The sequence below is a fragment of the Phyllostomus hastatus genome, unplaced genomic scaffold (genome assembly GCF_019186645.2).
Source record: "Phyllostomus hastatus isolate PE091 unplaced genomic scaffold, TTU_PhHast_1.1 phas_contig_151, whole genome shotgun sequence".
In the NCBI taxonomy this organism is placed as follows: domain Eukaryota; kingdom Metazoa; phylum Chordata; class Mammalia; order Chiroptera; family Phyllostomidae; genus Phyllostomus; species Phyllostomus hastatus.
The window spans coordinates 602,761-623,312 of NW_025333616.1; the positions used below are offsets into that span (position 1 = coordinate 602,761).

The window sequence follows — 20,552 nt, forward strand, 5'->3', positions numbered from 1 at the left end:
GCTGGGATATTGAACAGAAATCCATGGGAACTGTAGGACAGTTTGGAAAGAACTGATATTATCATGCAGAGCCTCCCAACCCACAGATGTCCTTTCTCCGTAGATTGCTAATTTCTTTGATGTTATTTACAAACTTGGGAATCTCCAGGGAGAGACCTGACATGTGATTTTAGAGTTATTCTTAGGTGTCTGGTATTTTTATAAAACGTACCCCCCAGCATATAGACTTGATTTCATCACATCTAAAGGTGTTCCTGTACCTTCAGCCCCTATGGCATCAGAAGTTCCTTTAATCAAGCAGTATGAAATGTGAAGTGTCCCAAATAGGTAAACCCACAGAGAGAGAGAGAGCAGATTGGTGGTTGCCAGGGTCTGGGGAAAAGGGAAGTGAGTGTTTAATGGGAACTGGGTATCTGTTAGGAGTGGCAAAATTCTTGCAACTAGATAGTGATGATGGTTGCACAACATTGTGAAAATTTTCAATGCCACTGAATTGTACCCTTTATTTTTATTTTTTATTTATTTTTGTTTTTTAAATATATTTTATTGATTATGCTATTACAGTTGTCCCATTTTCCCCCTTCACTCCCCTCCACCCTGTACACCCTCTCCCACCCACATTCCCCCCCTTTAGTTCATGTCCATGTGTCGTACTTATGAGTTCTTTAGCTTCTACATTTCGCATACTATTCTTGCCCTCCCCCTATCTATTTCAACCTACATTCTATGCTGCTTATTCTCTGTACCTTTTCCTCCTCTCTCCTCCTCCCACCCCCCTATTGCTAACCCTCCATGTGACCTCCATTTCTGTGGTTCTGTTCCTGTTCTAGTTTGCTTAGTTTCTTTTGGTTTTGCTTTAGGTGTGTTGTTAATAATTGTGAGTTTGCTGTCCTTTTACTATACATGTTTTTTCTTTATCTTCTTTTCTTAGATAAGTCCCTTTAGCATTTCATAAAATAAGAGCTTGGTGATGATGAACTCCTTTAACTTGACTTTATCGGAAAAGCACTTTATCTGCCCTTCCATTCTAAATGAGACCTTTGCTGGATAGAGCAATCTGGGATGTAGGTCCTTGTCTTTCATGACTTGGAATATTTCTTGCCAGCCCCTTCTTGCCTATAAGGTCTCTTTTGAGAAATCAGCTGACAGTCTGATGGGAACTCCTTTGTAGGTTACTGTCCCCTTATCTCTTGCTGCTTCTAGGATTCTCTCCTTCATTTTTGCCTTGGCTAATGTAATTATGATGTGCCTTGGTGTGTTTCTTCTTGGGTCCAACTTCTTTGGGGCTCTCTGAGCTTTCTGGATTTCTTGGAAGACTATTTCCTTGGCCAGATTGGGGAAGTTCTCCTTTATTATTTGTTCAAATATGTGCTCAATCTGTTGCTTTTCCTCTTCCCCTCTGGTACCCCTATAATTCAGATGTTGGAACGTTTAAAGATGGCCTGGATGCTCTTGAGCTTCTCCTCATTTTTTTGAACTCTTATTTCTTCATGCTTTCCTGCTTGGTTGATTCTATCTTACTTCTGGTCCACTGCATTGTTTTGAGACCCAGTTTCCTTCCCTTCACTTTTGACTTTCCTCCATGTATCTTCCTTCATCTCTTTTATGGTAACCTGCATCTTTTCATCTAATTTGTACCCCAAATCAACCAATTCTGTGAGCTTTCTTATCAACAGTGTTTTGAACTGTGCATCTGATAGATTGGCTATTTCTTGGTTGCTCAAAAGGATGAATCCTGGGGGACTGATCTGTTCTTCTGTTGGAAACATGTCTCTCCCTGTCTCTCCTTTTTTTTTTCTTTTTTTTCCAGTCTGTTTGCTCTTGTTACAGTGGGGGGCTGAATTGTACCCTTTAAAACAGCTAAAAAATGTCATGTGTATCTTACCATAATAAAAATAAAGTAGACTGAAGGATATTTATAGTGTTCTTTGTCTACAATGGTGTCTGCTCTAGGGAGTACAAATAATCCAGTGGGTCAAGCTGCAGCTATGAGTATTTTACAGAGTGCACACAAGTGTGAAAAATAGATCACCTGAAGCTGGGTGAGACAGAAGGGGTCTTGGAGGTGAGAAAAGTCAGGTGGATCCCTGGCCAGGTAGCTCTGTCCTGATATCCCAAGGTTGTGGGTTCAATCCCTAGTCAGGACACATACAAGAATCACCCAATAAATGCATATGTAAGTGGGATGATAAATCAATGCTTCTCTCTCTCTCTCAAATCAATAATAAAAAAACAGGTGGGTAAATACTATCTTATAGTCATACATCTGATGTTTAGTACAGTATAAGATACTTTGTTTCTGCCTGGCCTTTCTCACTTTCCAGTTAAATATAATCATGGGCCGCCCCAACTTTCACCTACTGCATATCCTTACAGGTGAAACGGAGAGAGAGGGAAACATGATGGAGAAAGTTTATTCTATCTGGAAGCATACATTTTGGCCTGGAGACAGTGATGACTTTCACTACAAAATCACCTCGAGAAGCCAAAAAGTCACATCGTTCTGGAATCCCAAAACACCCACACAGTTAAGGCCACTGACCGCGGTGCTGCATGGCCCTTCAGGCATCGGGAAGACCACACTGGCCAAGAAGTGGATGCTCGAGTGGAGACAGGACAAGCTCCCCAAGACACTCAAGTTTGCCTTCTATCTCAGATGCAAGGAGATGAACCGCCAGGGGACCTGCACATTTGCAGAGCTGCTATCTAAGACCAGGCTGGATGTACAGGAGGCCAAGATCCCAGACCAAGGCCAGAACATCCTGGTTGTCATCGATGGCTTCGATGAGCTGAGGGTCCCCTCGGGGTCACTCATTCATGACATCTGTGGTGACTGGAAGAAGCAGAAGCCAGTGCCTATCCTGCTGGCCAGTCTGCTAAAGAGGAAACTGCTTCCCAAGGCCACATTGCTGGTCACCACACGCCCGGGTGTCCTGAGGGAGCTCCGGCTCCTGGCTGAGCAGCCTGTCCTCATAGAGGTAGAGGGGCTCTCAGAGCTGGGCAGGAGGGACTACTTCCTGAAGCACTTTGAGCAAGAGGACCAAGCCCTGCGAGCTTTCGAGGCCATGAGGAGCAACCCGGCTTTGTTCCACATGGGCTGCATGCCCCCTGTGTGCTGGGTCACCTGCATGTGCCTGAGCCGGCAGATGGAGCAAGGACAAGACCCTGCCACCACCTGCCAGACCACCACCTCACTCTTCCTGCATTTCCTGTGTGGCCAGTTCACGCCAGTCCCTGCCGAGTGCCCCCGAGGGCCCCTGGCAGCTGCACTGAGGGCAGTGTGTCTCCTGGCTGCTGGGGGCCTCTGGGCGCAGATGTCCACGCTGGATGGAGAAGATTTCAGGAGTCTGGGGCTCCAGGAGTCTGACCTCCAGCCTTTCCTGGACAAGAACATCCTCCAGGAGGACATAGACTGTAAGGGCTGCTACGCGTTCATCCACCTCAGTGTCCAGCAGCTTCTGGCTGCTGTGTTCTACATTCTGGACAGCGAGGAGCAGAAAGATGAGGCCAGCTGCAGGCTGGACATCGGGGACCTGCACATGCTGCTCTCGAAGGAAGAAAGACTGAAGAACCCCAACCTGGCGCATGTGAGATACTTCTTATTCGGCCTCTCCAATGAGCAGAGAGCCAGGGAGCTGGAGACGACCTTCGGTTGCCCAGTGCGGCCTGGGATCAAGCAGGAGCTACTGACGTCATTGTCTGAAGGGACTGATCCCTTCTCCTCAACCACGGATGTGAAGGAGGTGCTGTACTGTCTCTACGAATCTCAGGAGGAGATGCTTGTGAAGGAGGCCACGGCCCACACCAGGGAAATGTGCCTGCATTTGCAAAACAAAGTGGACCTTGTGCACTCAGCGTTCTGTCTCCAGCACTGTCAGAACTTGGAGACGATTTCACTGCAAGTGGAGAAGGGGATATTCCTGGAGGATGAGGAAGCCTCAGACTCACACATGTGGGAGGAGAGGTAAGAACTGCCCCCTCTTACTCTCCTTTTCTCCACCTTTGGCCTCCTCCAGGCTCCATTGGAGAAGGCGGTAGCCTGGTCCATGGAGTTTAAGGTCAATCTTTTCTTCTTGCTGGAATTTCTTCTCACCAGCTTCACCATTCAAGACAGATACTATGATGTTCAGATTAGGAATGGAGACTTTGGAACCTGTAATATTTTTGTGAAGTATATTGGAGTAACATTGATTAATAACGTGATATACACTTCAGGTGTACACCTTTATAATGTGACATGTCTACACCCTTGTGTGCTCCCCACCTGGAATCAGCCTTTTTTCATTTTAGTGGTATAGTTTTCACATGGCAAATGGGTTCAGGAAGTCCCTAGGCTCTCTCAACATTTCACATATGTTGCCTCCGTACTAATTCTTTTTTTTTTTAAATGTTCACCTGGGGATACATTTAATTGATTTTTAGAGAGAGGGGAATGGAGGAAGAAAGAGGAGAGAAACATCAATGTGAGAGCGAAACATGGATCATTTGCTTCTTGTATGCACCCTGACTGGGACCTGAATCCAAAACTGAGGCATGTGCCCTGACTGGGAATCAAACCTGTGACCTTTCACTTTGCAGGAAAACACCCAATCAACTGAGTCATACTAGTCAGGGCTGTATTTTTAATTTTTTGAGGACGCTCCATACTGTGTTCCATAGTGGCTGCACCAATTTACATTCTTCTCAACAGTGCATGAGGGTTCCCTTTTCTCCACATCCTCACCAATGCTTGTTATCTCTTCTTGTTTGATAGTGTCTCTTTGAACAGGTGTGAGGTGAGGTGTCATTATGGTTTTGACTATTTCCTAGATAACTGGTGATATTGACCTCCTTCTCATGCACTTGTTGGCCATCTGTAGGTCATCCTGAAAGAAATGTTTATGCAGGTCCTCTGCCCATTTTATAATTGGATTTTTTTCTGTTGAGTTGTATGAGTTCTTTATATATTTTGCATATCAGCCCCTTATCAGATGTATGATTTGCAAATATTTCCTCCCATTCTGTAGGTTGCTTTTTCATTTTGTTGATTGTTTCCTTTGCAGGACTACCTATTGATTCTCATTACTTTCCCCATATGTAATTTTCCAAAAAATTGAATTTATTGGGGTGACACTGGTTTGCTAAACCATACAGGTTTCAAGTGTACAACTCAATAAAACATCATCTGCTCACTGCATGGTGTGCCCATCACTCCAAACAAAGTCTCTTTCAGTCACCATTTCCCCACCTTTGCCCACCTCCATCTACCTCCCCACCCCCTTTCCCTCTGGTCATCACCACACTGTTGTCTGTGTCCATGGGTTATGTATTTGTTTTTTGGCTAACTCCTTCACCTTCTTCCATCCAGTCCTCCCACTCCCTGCCCTCTATCAGCTGTCAGTCTGTTCTACGTATCCATGCCTCTGTCTTGTTCATTTGATTCTGTGGAGAAAAGGGAACGCTTTTGCACTGTTAGTGGGAATGAAGATTGGTGCAGCTGCTATGGAAAGCAGTATAGAGTTTCCTCAGAAAATTAAAAATGGAACTGCCTTTTGACCCAGTGATCCCACTTCTGGGAATATATTCTAAGAAACCTGAAACACTAATCAGAAAGAATATATGCACCCCTATGGTTATATTATTTACAATAGCCATGATCTGGAAACAGTCCAAGTGTCCTGAGTAAATGAGTGAATAAAAAAGCTGTGATACATTTACACAGTGGAATACTATGCAGCTGTAAAAAAGGAGGAACTCTTACCTTTGGCAACAGCATGGATAAACTGGGAGGACATTATGCTCAGTGAGATAAGCCAGTCAGAGAAAGACAAATACAATACAATCTCCCTCATATGTGGAATCCCATGTGTAGTTTTAACAGGTGCTCTTTTTGGTCCCTTCCTCCCAGGTGGAAGCACGACCACCATGCTCTTCATCTCTGGACAGATCTCTGCTCCGTGTTCAGTTCCAATGAGAACCTGAGCTCTCTGGATGTGAGTCAAAGTGTCCTGAGTCCGTCCTCTGTGAGGATTCTTTGTGAGCAGATAACCCGCACCACCTGTCATCTCCAGAAGGTCGTGTAAGTAGAAGCTAACCTTACAAAGGCTGTTTCCAGGCATTGTTTTTTTTCAATCCTCACCTGATTTTATCGATTTTTAGGGGGAGAGGGAGAGGGAAAGGGATAAACATCAATGTTTCTCTCTCACATCGATATTATCAATCAGTTGCCTCCCATATGGGCCCTGACTGGGGATCGAACCAGCAACCTTTTCGCATATGGGATGACACTGTAACCAACTTAGCCACTTAGTTAGGGCTGTCCCCAAGCGTTTTGATTGGGAGAACAATATTTTATTATCTGACCAGGCTCGGACCAGCCAGGTGTTCAGGATACAAAGAAATGAAATGGTTCCTATCTTTAAAGGTGTTCTGTGGGAAAATCATATATCACATTGAGTCATTTTTATGAAATCTGTCCAGGAGTTTGGATATTTGCAAACATTCACTGTGGATACATTTGAATGATGCGACATGAAGTCATATTCATGAAACTTGGCCAAGAGTTTGGATCCTTCAATACACCTCCTATGAGGTGCACTTGAAACTTGGCCCATGGGAAATAGAGATACATGAATGTCTGAGGTAGACCTAGGTGGGTTTGGGGAAATACTCTAGAGAGAAAAGTTTCAAATACATGAATAAGAAGTTGTTGCTGAAACAGACAGACTCATAAATACAGAGAACAGAATGATGGTCATCAGATGGGAGGGGAGTTGAGAGGATTGGTGAAAAAGGCAAAAGAATTGAGAAGTACAAGTTGGAAGGTCCAAATAGTTAACAGAGATGCAAAGTACAGCAGAGGGAATGTAGTTGACAATATTGCCCTAACTCTGTAGAGTGTCAGGTGGGTGGTAGACTTATTGGGGGAATCACTTCATAAATTATATGTGTTTAATTATGATGTTGCACATCTGAAACTAATACACTAATGAATGTCATCTGTAATTGAAAACTTCAAAAAATAAGCAAAAAAAAAACCATGAAGAGAGTGAGAAGAGAATGTGTTGATGAGTTAATGATAACCTTAAAACTCATGTGTGGTCTGGGGTTGAGAAGTGAGTCTGAGTGAGGTAGGCTGTGGTGGATGTGAATGGTGATGTGGGCCACCTGGGCAGGTAACAATGAGGGCACCCTTTTCAACCAATGCAGGTTCAAGGGATACCCTTTCTCTGTTGCTGAAATTTTCCCCTACACCATAATGCCTTAGAAGCTTTAGTGAAGTCACTGAAAAGGTAGCAATAGTTGTGCCCTACAGCGATGGACTGTACCTGCTGATGTCAGGTGACAAATAGCAACAAAACCTGACATAGGCTGATGCTGGAACAGGTGTCAATTTATTCTGTATGGTCTTCAAAGGCTTACATTGCCCTGGTTTGTAAGGTATTATAGAAAACAAGGCTGAGAAGACACTTCTGAGCCTGGTTGGGTAGTTCAGTTGGTTGGAGCACCATCCCAATATGCCAAAGTTTCAGGTTTAATTTCCAGTTAGGGCACATGCAAGAATCAACCAATGAATGCATAAATAAATGGAACAACAAATCAATGCCTATCTCTCTCTCTCTAAAGAATCAATAAATTCAAAAAAAGAAGACACTTCTAATTTGTGTCATTAAGTGTTTAGGACAATTTAAGGAGGGGCTCTGGACTGGTGGCATCTTCCTTATTCTGACTCTCTCTGTGCAGACAACTTAATTCCAAAGCTTTTTTTGGATGAGCAACAGAGAATATTCTCTATCCAGAAATGAAGGGTCAAGAATTGTAAGACCAGTTGCTGGTTTTGAAAGAGTATACAATATTTTAAATGCTGAGTTGTTTCTTTTCTTTTTGTTTCTGTTTTTGTATATTCATTTATTATGTTTTTTGGATTCCACAAATATGTGAAATCATATGGTATTTGTCTTTCTCTGCCTAACTTATTTCATTTAGCATAATACCCTCTAGGTCCATCCATGCTGTCACAAATGGTAAGCTTTCATTATTTTTTATGGCTAAGTTATATTCCATTATATATGTACTACATCTTCTTTATCCAATCATCTGTCAGTGGACACTTGAGTCTTGTTTTCTTATCCATTCAGCTACCCCATGTCTTTTGATTGGAGCATTTAACTCATTTACATTCGAAGAAATTATGGATAGGTATGTAGTTTTTGCTATTCCTGAAGCCCAGAGTTTGATGAGAGAAAATCCATGTTATGCATTGTCTAGAACTTATTTTAATCCCATTTAAAATTCCACAATCATGCTAGCTGACAAGGAAATTAAAAAAAATACCTTCTTGATCTATATCATCAAGGAGTCTGCAATTTATTTGCTAACTTCAAAACCAGAACTTATGGTAGCCTACATCAGCAATGCTTTGTAGAAATAGAGAGACCATGTGGAGGTATAGGGAGAAGTGACTTCTTGTTATTAGAAAAAGGAAGTAGGGACTGAGAGGTTGAAGAAGAGGTTTGTGAGATGAATGCAAAAGGAAATGATATAATACAAAACATAAGGATCTGGGGAAAAGCATGAGCCAAGAGAAGAGTGTGCTAAGGTCCTTTTCATCTGATTCCATCTTCCATGTCCCCAACACCACCTACTTCTATTCAAAGCCCTCATTTTTCTCTTTTCCATCTATCATTCCATTGACTTGTCCTTCAGGTCAGAGTATTGACCACCCTCCCCCTTTCTATCCTGATTGGAGACATCTCATTTCACTAGGCGTTCAGATTCCCAACCCCCTGGACACCCAAGATGGAATTGCTCCCTTCTTGTATGTTTCTTCCTAGGATTAAGAACGTCTCCCCTGTGGATGCATATGGGGACTTCTGTCTGGCTTTCATTGGTAAGAAGACCCTGACCCACTTGACCCTGGAAGGCGGTGTCCACAGCAATACGATGCTGCTCCTGCTGTTGTGTGAGGCCCTGAAGCACAGGACTTGCAACCTGCGGTATCTCAGGTAGACCTCAACACTGCTCTGTGCTGGGTGAGGGACAGACAACAGGGAGCTGCTCTGATTGGACATCGCGTCCTGCCAATCAGGCAGGGGGCGGGGGGGGGGGTGCGGTGGGAAGCGTATTCTCCGGTAGAACCTGGTCGGGGTTCCAGCTTCCATGCTCTCTCCAGCCAGCTGGTCTCCTGCATGGAATTATGAGTCCTAAGTGCAAAGAATTTAGGACCCAGAATTTTGTGTCAGCCTCTAGGTTTGGGACGTGATATTTCAGGCAGCGTGTTGCCTTTGTGCTGTGATTTCAGAGCAGCCATCCACTTAGATTGGCCTCTTAGTGACCCCCGTAAAACATCGAGGGTCCTGGTTCATGGTGGCCCACTGCTTTGAGACACTCCCGCTTCCTCAGTGAATGCGCATAACGAAGGCTCTGATTATCATTATCTGTCTTTAGGGCACCATCCCCTCCTGGACTCAGTAGAGTAGCAAACTGAGGTACTGGCTGACAGGGCCGGATTTTGAATTTGGAAATGGGCTCACATCCTTGCTCTGATGTTTATGACCTATATGATCTCTTTATCCATAAAATGGGATTTTGGGAATTGAATAAAACGTGAGGTGTGAAATGCTTTGCCTAGGGTCCAGGCACAAAGAATAGCTCTTTCTGTTGTTGATAATTGATGATGGTGCTGTTTTCATTTAATTGGAAAAACTGCTGATAAATGATGTTTCATTTTTAAAAAATTTTTGAAAGATTTTATTTATTTCTAGAGAGAAGGGAAGGGAGAGAGAGGGGCCAGAAACATCAATGTGTGGTTGCCTCTCATGTGCCCCCAACTGGGGACCTGGCCTGCAGCCCAGGCATTTGCCTTGACTGGGAATTGAACTGGTGGCCCTTTGGTTTGCAGGCTGGCACTCAATCCACTGAGCCATACCAGCCAGGGCTGATGTTTCTAAAAGATGCATTGAGGCTTCAAAAGGACAAATGGCTGACACGGAACCTGTATCATCTTCTACATGGCCAGGGCTATACCTCTTTGTTTAAATTGGAATATTCCTTAATAATTTATGAAGTTAAATTTTTTGAGTATCAGGAATTATTTGTTTTCTCTATAGAACCATGTATCTAGACCTAAGTGAGATTGAGCAGATGCCATGGCCAGATGAGTCAGTTGGTTGGAGTGTTGTTCCATATGCCAAAAAGTTGTGTATTCAATTCCTGGTCAAGGCACATACCTAGGTTGTGGATTTGGTCCCTGGTCAGGGCATGTACGAGAGGCAGCCCAGTAATGTTTTTCCTCTCACTTCAATGTTTCTTCCCTTGTTTCTCTATCTCTAAAACCAATGCAAAAAAAGTCTTATCCTCAGGGGAGGATTAAAAAATAAAAAATAATGTGTTGAAACTTCACATAGAATTGTATTACAGATGTGCGATGAGGCTGGATGTTGATCAAATGGCCATGGGGATACTTGAAGAAGCAAAGGAGATCAACGATCTCCAATAGGTTGCACACATATTGGAACAGAACATGATGAAGATCAAGGATACAATCTTTGGGGAAGTGTACTAAGCTGATACGGTCTCTCTCTGTCCTCTCGAGAGAATGACTTGCTGCCGTGTACCCCACAGGTTGGGGTCTTGTCGTGACATCCTTCCACAGTGGGATGAGTTCTCCTTGGCCCTCAGAATCAACCAGTCCCTGCAGTTTCTGGACCTTACCGCCAGTGAGCTCTGGGATGAGGGTGTCAAGCTGCTGTGTGTGACGCTGAGATACCCAAAGTGTTTCCTGCAGAGGTTGTCGTAAGTCTCTCTTCCGTAGCCCATCTCTGTTTTAGTTCTGGGTCATACAGAGAACAGTGCTAACGCTGGACTTACAGAGCAACCTGTGAGGGTCCTCCTACTGAGGTAGACAACTCTGGGTTTCCATTTTTGCTTCAGGCAGATGAAGCACACGTTTTTGCATGCCCTTCCCTCATTGCTGGTACTTCATGGCACAAGATAGAGTAGGTGGGGAGTTTATAAGAAGAGCTATCAGCTGAGGAGGTTGGGCTTTGGAAATGTTCTCACTGTCTTTCCATGGGTGGGGTGCTTTTGCAGGTTGGAAAAGTGTCACCTGACAGGAGCCTGCTGCAAGGAGCTCTCATCTGCTTTGATTGTCAACCAGAGGCTGACACACCTGTGCTTGGCCAAGAACGACCTTGGGGATGGCGGAGTGCAGCTGCTGTGTGAGGGCTTGAGTTACCCTGACTGTCAACTACAGACTCTGGTGTAAGTCCCCATGGGCTGTGTGTGTGTGTGTGGGCATGCTGGATGCAGAGAACAGATAGGAGACCACTTAGCGATTCTACTTCAATGAATCTGCCAACAGCCTGCCACAAATGAGGAAAAGGTTGGGTAGACACAGATGTTAATATTTGCCTGCCTTTCAGGGCCAAGTTTACCTTCTGGCCTCTTTGTATTTTGGGAATTTGGCCAGATTGGTCCTCAGGTCTGACGTTTCATGTATGTTCTTTGAGTTCTTTTTTTGAGTTCCTGCAATTGGGAATGCATTGAGTTACAGGGTATGGGTTATAGGGCATAGAGCATAGGGTAGGATTTTCTTTGCAGAAAATTTTTTTTTCCTGCAAAGAGCCAGATGGTAAATATTTTAGACTTTGTGGGCCCATATGATCTCTGTTCTAGTTATCTAACTCTGCCACTGTCCTGTCAACAGGTAGACTAAGAATGAGTGTGGCTGTGTTGCAGTAAAACATCATTTACAAAAAAACTGGTGGGATGGGTTTGACCTATGGGCTGTAGTTTGCTGACCTTGTTACCTGGGCACAAGCCCAGCATGTGCCCATTAGAATCACAGGTAGGGTAATGTTCAAAAGATTGTGTAGAGTTGGAGGCCTGTTCTGCTCAGAAATTCTGTCTGGTTTTAATTTTTCTGGGGATTTTGCTGTTCTAGAAAACTGCTGTCTGCCAGTTATCTCTATGGCTTCTAGTGGGTCCTAGAAACACCTGATGTCTCAATCTAGGATATATGTGTATCATGGGGATTAAAGTATGACATATAGCCAATAATACTGTAATAACTATGTATGGTGCCAGACTTACTGGGGGTATCATTTTGTAAGTTATATAAATGTCTAATGACTATATTGTACACCTGAAACTAACATAATATTGCATGTCCACTATAATTGAAAAATAAATAAAAAAATTAGAAAACAAAACAAAACAAATGATATATGCTAATGTAGACATACCCCAATAGTTTAAGTCTGAAAAGGAAAAACAAGTATTCTGCTTATAGTAGCAAGTAGAAAAAAATCAAAAGATAGGAAGACCTGAATCTTAGGATGTGTGTGTGTGTGTGTGTGTGTCTGTGTGTGTGTGTGTTTATTCATTATAAAAGGCAGCAGTCAAAGGCCAGTCCCCCCTCACACCCCCCACCCCACCACCTAGGTACATGGATATAACATAACCATCATCCCACGTGTATGTTATATACAAGCCTGCCTGAAAGTAGGAAGCTTGAGGTAGAAGCTATATGGTCCTGGGTATAACAGCTGCCTCACCGGGCATGTGTCACAAATGGATATGAGACTTCTCACCTATGACTGTCTTGGTAGGTTGTATCAGTGCAACATAACCAGACGTGGCTGCAAACACATCGCGAGACTTCTCCAAGGAGACTCCTGTTTGACACACTTGGACCTGGGTCTCAATCCCATAGCTATGGGATTGCAGTTTCTCTGTGAGGCTTTGAAGAAGCCAGATTGCAACCTAAAATGCCTGGGGTAGGTGCTTTGCTTCTTTGAAAGGTTTTTTTCCCCCCATTTCTTCACTATATGTCCCTAGCAAGTCAGAATGTGTTCTGCATAAGGACTTGTTCAGCCATTGATTTGTGGCACCTGTTCTCTTTCTCAACAGGCTCTGTGGCTGTTCTATCTCATCTTTCTGTTGCCAGGATCTTGCCTCTGCTCTTGCCAGCAACCAGAAGCTGGAGGCTCTGGACCTGGGCCAGAACATGTTGGGGCAGGGTGGAATAACAGTGCTCTTGGAAGCTTTGAAACAAAGTCCCAGTCCATTGATGACCCTCAGGCTGAAGATGGATGAATCCAGCGGGGTAATCCAGAAGCTGCTGCAGGAACTAAAAGACAGTAACCCCAAGCTGACAATCAATAGTCAGAATGCCAGGGTGACCAGATCCTCCTATGATGACTTCCTTTTCTGGACACCCTGAGATAATGCTCCAGTAAATTGCTGGTCTCTCTGACATCTCACTGATGAAGACCAAACAGTCACAGGTTAATCACTGGGTCAAAATAGAGAATTGAGCACTGGCTTACACCCTCTAGTTTACAGTACATTCTGCACAACTCACGTACCCACTTTATATCAAATGTCTGTTTTCATTCATGAGGATACAGAATAATAAAGGCAAAGCATTATGTTTGAAGCTGCATTTATTATGTTTTTAAAGATTTTAATTATTTTTTTTTAGAGAGAGGGGAAGGGAGGGTGAAGAGAGGGAGAGAAATATCAATGTGTGGTTTCGTCTTGTGTGCTCCCCACTGGGGACCTGGTCCTCAACCCAGGCATGTGCCCTGGCCAGGAATCAAACCAGCAACCCTTTGATTTGCAGGCCGGCGTTCAATTCACTGAACCACACCAGCCAGGGTTGAAGCTGCATTTATTAATAGGCCCCAAGTTTATAGGTGATTGTCGATTTTTGCCCCCTAGTAGTCTGCCCTACCTCAGGTATTTCCTGGCTTAACTTAATTGTAGCCCCATGAAGCTACATAATGGGTGTGGTTTGTGGTTTTCTTCATCAGCTTTCTAATGAAGGTATTTGAAAGCAGGAGTTGCTAAGCTTCCTCCCCTCTCCCAAGCGGTGTTTATTGATTATTATTTTCAATTTATTGTTTATTTATGTTTATTGTTGACACTATAACAGATGCCCCATTTCCCAACCCCCTTTGTCCACTTTCCCCCTGTCCTCCATCCCCCTTTCCTCTGGCCATCACCACGCTATTGTCTGTGTCCATGGGTCCTGCATGTCTCCTCTTTGGTAATCCCTTCATACTCTTTCATCCAGTCTGCCCCCCTGGCCTCTGACAGCTGTCAGTCTGTTCCATGTATCCATGCCTCTTCCTATTTTATTCATCAGTGTATTTTGTTCATTAGGTTCCACATATAAGTGAGGTCACCTGGTATTTGTCTCTCTCTGACTGGCTAATTTCACTTAGCATAACAGTCTCCAGGTGGAAGAAGGGAAAGGGGGATAAGTAGTGATGGAAGGAGACTTGACCTGGGGTGGGAGATATTTTTTTTTAATATGGCAAAACACACAGAATATCAAAGTACTGTTTCAATCATTGTAAAGTGTACAATTCAGCAGCATTGGGAATATTCACAACATTGTGCAACCATCACCACTGTCTAGTTTTCAGAACTGTTCACCGCCCTCCCCCCCAAAACAAACAAACAAACAAAAAAACACAACAAACCCTCTGCTCATTAAGCAGTCACTCTACAGTCCTTCTCCCCCCACCCCTGGAAACCACAAATCTGCTTCCTGTCTGTGAACTTGAAACAGTTTTGGATTTTCAAGTTAGCAACTCAGTGGTGCTAGCGTTCAGTGCACAGAGACCAGGGTTCTGCTAAGCACCCCACAACACACACGACAGCTCCCACAAACACAGAATTATTCTGAAACCAGGGGTCAGCTGTCCACAGGCTCCAGCTGCCTGCCACTGCTCAGCCAAAAAGCAGAGATGGGGACTGGATTGTAATTGCGCTGTTATTAATATTGGATGCCGGCAATTTGAGAAGGTGGCCGGTACAAACCCCATCCCTCAAGCTTGTCAGGAGCCAGTCGCTGTAGGAGAAGCATGGGAAGGGAATGTGGAAAAAGGCACAGAAGGGGTTCTGATGATGTTCAGTCTTTGGAATTTGAGTCCTCATAGGGGTGTTGGTCTTGACAAACATCTTGATTACTGGTTCCTGGAACAGAACTGTCAGGATTCTGATAAGGATCTCAAAGCCAGTGAGGTGGTGGTCTGGTGTGCATCATCCCAGTGTTTCTGGGTGTTTTTGTGACACGGTGGATCAGCCTCCACATTCCTGGTGACCAGGGCTGAGTTAGAAATCCCTTTGTTTTTTTCTCCCTGGTCAACTGTTCACTGCAACAGAACCTCAGCCACAATGTAGAATTGTCACAGGTGTGCACAGGTGTGCACAGGTAACCAGGTTCTTAGTGATCGAGAACAAAGAATTGAACCGAACACACAAAGTTTATAGCATAAAGAAAGAGGGGAGGTTTATTAAGTGATAGTACACACCACAGGACACGGGAGTGAGCCAGCTCTGAGCAGAGGAAAAAAGGGGCACGTGGGCTGGGGGATTCTATTCTTATAGGGGCAGAAGCCCCCTGCTAGTCTTTGGCGGGCTTTTTCCTGCGCAGGTACAAGGAGTTGGATTTCAAAGCTACTGCGCATGCGTGGTTTCCCATGACTTTCTTGATTGGCTACTGGAGAAGGGAGTCCCATAATGTTATTTCATTATAATGATATTATAATGAATCAGGGGTAGCGCGCAGGCGCATTCTATGATTCAGAGTTGTCCCAGAAAACAGGAACAACCCGTCTTAGGGGGTCTTTGTCATGTATAGGTGTTTTCTACCTCAGCCCTGCGGGGCCTCGGGAGCTTCCTTCCTGACTGCCTCCTGCCTCAGAATCACACATATACATTTGATTAATTGGTGGCCTAGCCAATTAATTGTGGAGAGAAAACGCAGCTGGGCCCCAAAATGATTTTTCTCTCTTTCTCCCTTAGCAGTTCCATTGAACCCAGGCTGAAAACCCCACTGCTGAGAGCAGGCAAGGCTTCTAGTCTGACAGTGTGTCTTTCGGCAGCTTCTTTGGGGTTCCCCTGCTGGGCAACTACAGAGAGGAAGGGGTTATTCTTTCTTCTCATCTTTCTGCACAGCAGGTGTTAACAACCTAGGCGTCTCCTGTCAGGGGAGCCCCCCCATACCCCACAGCCTGAAACCCCACCTGACCTCCCAGCACTAACCCCTCCAGGGCTTGGCTCTGCAGTGGCTTGAGGCCAGAAAGCTGTGGGGTCACGTCTGCCATGCCCCACCCTGCTGAGCCTGGTGAGCCCCAGAGCCCGTGGAGGGCCGCAGGACGCCCAAGGAAGGAAGGAAACAATGGATTTTGGGCTGGTCTCCTGAGGGCTCGTGCAGGGCCTGCGCGTGAGGCCGAAATCTGAGACCCGTGCGCTGGAAGGGGGGGCCTTCCCCCAACCTCTTAGTCATTGAATGCCCTTCTTTAGTACACGCCGGTGGGGGAGGCAGGTTTGGGGCCCTAAGAGCACGGTTTCCAGGGGTGGGGGGAGGGGGACTGCGGAGTGACAATGACTGCTTAACGAGCAGAGGGTTTGTTTTGGCGGGGATGGGAGGTGAAAAGTTCTGGAACCTAGACAGTGGTGATGGTTGCACAATGTTGTGAATATTCCCAATGCTACGGAATTGTATACTTTACATTCGCTTCCAGCTCGCCCGATTCCAGATTCCAAGCCAGAGGTCAGGGTGACGCCAGGGTTTAGTCTGGGTCCTTCAGGATCAGAACGTTCCATCATAGACCCAGAGGGGAAGCCAGAGGTGGGGCAGTCCATTATAGACCCATGGGGGTGGGAAACAGTAGGTGGAACATTCCATTACGACAAAGTGGTGGTGGGGGAGACCAGTAGATTCAGTGCTCAACCTCCCATCCCGACCCTTAATTTGTTAGGAGCTTGCCTGGATACTGCTCTGGAACCCAGGCTAGTTTCTTGGGTTTCTCTTCAGCCCAGTGGTTCTCACCTGGGGGGCATACCTGTCTCTCCTGACTCCCTAACTCAATATCTGGAGACATCTTTGGTTGGTACAGCTGGGAGAAGGCATGCTACCGGCATCTGATGGGTCAAGTACAGAGATGCTGCTAAACAGTCCGGAGTGCACAGTACAGCCCCTCCTTCCATACAATGAAGAATTATCCACACCAAATTTCAACAGTGCTGATGTCACAGGTGGGCACTGGTAACCAGGTTCTTGGTGATCATGGACAAGGAATTGAACCAAACACACAGAATTTATAGCATTATGACAGTGAGTAGATTTATGAAGTGATAGCACACTTCACAGAACATGGGAGCAGGCCCACTCCAAGCAGAGATTGACCTCCAGGGCTGGAGAGATTCTATTCTTATAGGGTGGATCTTTTCTGGCTAGTTTTGGTGGGCTTTTATTACACATGTACAAGTAGTTATATTACTTTAAAGCTACTATGCATGTGGTCTCCCATGATTTTCCTTAACTGGTCACTGGGGAAGGGGGTCCCACAATGGTAATTTATTATAATGCTGTTATAATGAAGCAGGCATCATGTAGCATCTTCTGCGCAGGTGCATTCATGAGTCACCATGATTCAGCGCTTTTCCAGAAAGTAGGAACATATGATCTCACCTTTAACAGAAACCTAAACAACAAAACAAACAAACAAGCAAAATATAACCAAAGACACTGAAATAGAGAATAGGCTGACAGTGACCAGAGGGAAGAGGGAAGGAATTTCAGGGCAAAAGGGGAAGGGTTTACAGGCACAACTATAAAAGACACATGGACAAAAACTAGAGGAGAGTGGAAATGGGAGGGAGATGGGGAAGGCTGGGGGGTGGGCTGGGATGGGAGTAAAAGACAGAAAACTGTACTTGAACAACAATTAAAATAAAAATTTAAAAAAGAAAAAAAAAGCAGGAACAACCGGTCTTAGAACAGGGTGTTTGTCCTGTATTGAAATCCTTTATCTTAGCCCCGGGGCACCAATGGAGTTTTCTCCTGCCTATCCCTGCTCACTGAGGTGGAGAACTCCTGGCTTAGATGATTCTTTGCCAGAAACTAATTAGCCACCTTCAACCCCTCAATTGGGGGACATGCAGGGATGCAAGTCCAGGGCAGCTCTCCAAACTCAGCTTAGAGTAAGATGCACCCTTATTTTTAGAGAACTCTCCATTAGGTTCCATGCCAATGAGAAGAGAAAAAGCAGAGCTGGACAAGATACACAGATTGAGATATTTTACAAACAAAACATTTTAAACCAAAAGGTCTCTATCTGGTCCTGCTGACCTCTCCACTCACATTTCACAAGGGTTCCTCCTGGGGCTCTCTGCTCCAGCAGTGCTGGGCCTCCTGCTATTTCACCAAGGGTGCACCCACCGCAGGCTCTGCACTTGCTGTTCTCTGCCTGGTGGGTAGGTGTTCTGGGTGTCGCAGCTGTTTCACATGCCAGCTCTTCTTCACACAGTCACGACTTCCTCACCCAGTGGTTCCCTGCATGCAGGCCCCTCCCCTGCCACGGTTTTGGCCAACATCCTGTTTACATCCTAAGCCAGTGGTTACCTGGGGGTGATTTTGTCTTCCAGGGGACACTGGGAAATGTCCAGATGTATTTTTGATGGTTACAGTTGAGGGCAGGGAGGGTGTACTCCTGGTGGGAAGAGGCCAGGGAAGCTGCTCAGCATCATACAATGCCCAGGAAGGTAACTGCTGTGGACTGAATTGTGTGTCTATCTCAACAACCCCAAAGGCATATGGTAAAGCCCTTAACCCCCAGTGTATTTGGAGAGAAGGCTTTTAGGAGATATGAAGGTTAAACAAAGTCATAAGGGTGGGGTCCTGATTCAATAGGATTGGTGGTCTTATAAAAAGAAGAAGCATCCTGGCTGGGTTGGTCTGTGGGGTGGAGCATCGTCTTGTGCACTAAAAGGTTGCATGTTCGATCCCTGGTCAGGGCACGTAAGAGAGGCACCTGATTGATGTCTCTCTCTCTCTCTCTCTCTCTCTCTCTCTCTCTCTCTCTCTCTCTCTCTCTCTCTCCCCCCTTCTCTCCCCCTTTCTCTTTCTCTTTAATATCAATAAACATATCCTCAGGTGAGGATTAACAAAAAAATGAGGAAGCAAGCAATGTCTCTCTCCAGGTACATGCATGGAAAAAAGGCTATTTGTGAATCAGGTTTAATATGTGGAACTCTCCATGACAAGTACTTAAACCAAACACTAAAATATTTAAAACTGAACATAGGAAAGTGAGCAAATTGACTAGGGCTCCAGTGAAACCAGGAAGAGCTTTCTTACCAGGAACCAAACCGGTCACCACCTAGATCTTGGACTTCCCTGCCTCAGAACAGTGAGGAAATAAATTTTTTGTTGTGTTAGCCCCCCACCTGTGGGTTTCATTATGGCCGCCTGAGCAGGTAAGAGTGTTGCCTGCAAAACAGTTACCTGGCCCCAGATGGCAGTAGTGCTGGAGTTGAGACACCCGGATAATATGCTGATTTTGAAAAGTCTGTGACATGCAAGTACAGAGATATCCACCCACATGACAGTCTGATTTGCAGGTGAGCAACTGACTTATCTTGTTTTTTTACATTAACCATTACATCATGCAACATTTTGCATAAGAATTACATTAACTGTTACATTAACTAAATAACTTGTACTGTATAAACATGTGACATGTATGTCATAGCCAATCTAAAGGAAAAGATTAATGGGAAAGGCGAGGACAGTATGTGTTAGGGTTTGTGATATGTTTCAAGTGACATGCAGGAACACAGAAGGCAAAAGTATTTACCAATGTCTACATGTCAGCCAAAATACTGTGAGTTGCAAGTGATACATATGTGTGTCATAGAAAACATGTGACATGAATACGAGTAAACTATTATACTGTCTTATATGTATTATATTATGTTATACACTCCTATAGTTTTTAGAAGACAAAGAACCTTTTAAAATGCTTACATATAATCAACATTTATCTTTTAATTAAATGTATTGGGGTGACATTGGTGAATATGATTATTTAGGTTTCAGCATGTAAAATTCTATCAACTTAAAGAAAATGAAAAAAATGCATTACACACTTTTTTACTGAACCTCCTGGAAAATAATGTTTTTCTATAATGTTTACCTGACCAGAATGTCAAAAGACAAATAGACATAAGGACACTTGTGGGGAGAAATGGTAAAAATATACACCTGTACCCACAACCCATAAATATTCAACTGTATATTTATTCAACTGTATATTCAACCTGCTGATTCGTATGACACATTTTCCTCACAGTGATCAGAAGTATAAGTGTAGGTGTAGAGAAGAAAGCCAAGTGACCATGAACACCGTGGGGAGTTTTGCAAGTTAGAGAACAAGTTTTGTGGGTAGAAAGATGATGAGTTCAGATTAGTTGGAAACACGTCATAAAATGACCTGAAGTTCCAGGAAAAAAAATTAGCATTCAGTGAAACATGTTTGGTTATCCATCTTGGAGAAATTGAAACTATGGATGTCAATGAGATCCCCCTAGACTTGTGTCCGGAGAAAGGAGGGTCTGCAGGAGAACCCCAGAGCTCTGGTGTTGGAGAGGCTGCAAAGCTGGTGTTGCAAGAACAGTCGAATGCAGAGAGGAAGCCGGTGAAGTGACAAGGCGAGAAGGAAGTGGTCAGAGGCAGCCAGCAGCAGAACACAGATAAAAGGCTCAGAAGTGTC

At 44.5% G+C, this 20,552-nt stretch overlaps 1 protein-coding gene across 1 annotated transcript; it reads left to right on the plus strand.

The window, feature by feature from the left end:
* Positions 1-2,399: 2,399 nt before the first annotated feature.
* LOC123813402 (NACHT, LRR and PYD domains-containing protein 2-like) lies at positions 2,400-13,296 on the plus strand. Its single transcript, XM_045830396.1, has 7 exons — positions 2,400-3,952; positions 5,888-6,058; positions 8,814-8,984; positions 10,603-10,773; positions 11,071-11,241; positions 12,591-12,758; positions 12,892-13,296. The coding sequence occupies exons 1-7, from the start codon at positions 2,400-2,402 to the stop codon at positions 13,202-13,204; spliced, it is 2,718 nt and encodes a 905-aa protein (XP_045686352.1). The 3' UTR covers positions 13,205-13,296.
* The last annotated feature ends 7,256 nt before the right edge of the window (positions 13,297-20,552 follow it).

Coding starts and splice junctions, on each gene's coding strand:
- LOC123813402 (XM_045830396.1), top strand. CDS start 2,400: ATGATGGAGAAAGTTTATTCTATCTGGAAGCATACATTTTGGCCTGGA. Junction 3,953..5,887: donor GAAGCCTCAGACTCACACAT/GTGGGAGGAGAG, acceptor CCTTCCTCCCAG/GTGGAAGCACGACCACCATG. Junction 8,985..10,602: donor TGCAACCTGCGGTATCTCAG/GTAGACCTCAAC, acceptor TGTACCCCACAG/GTTGGGGTCTTGTCGTGACA.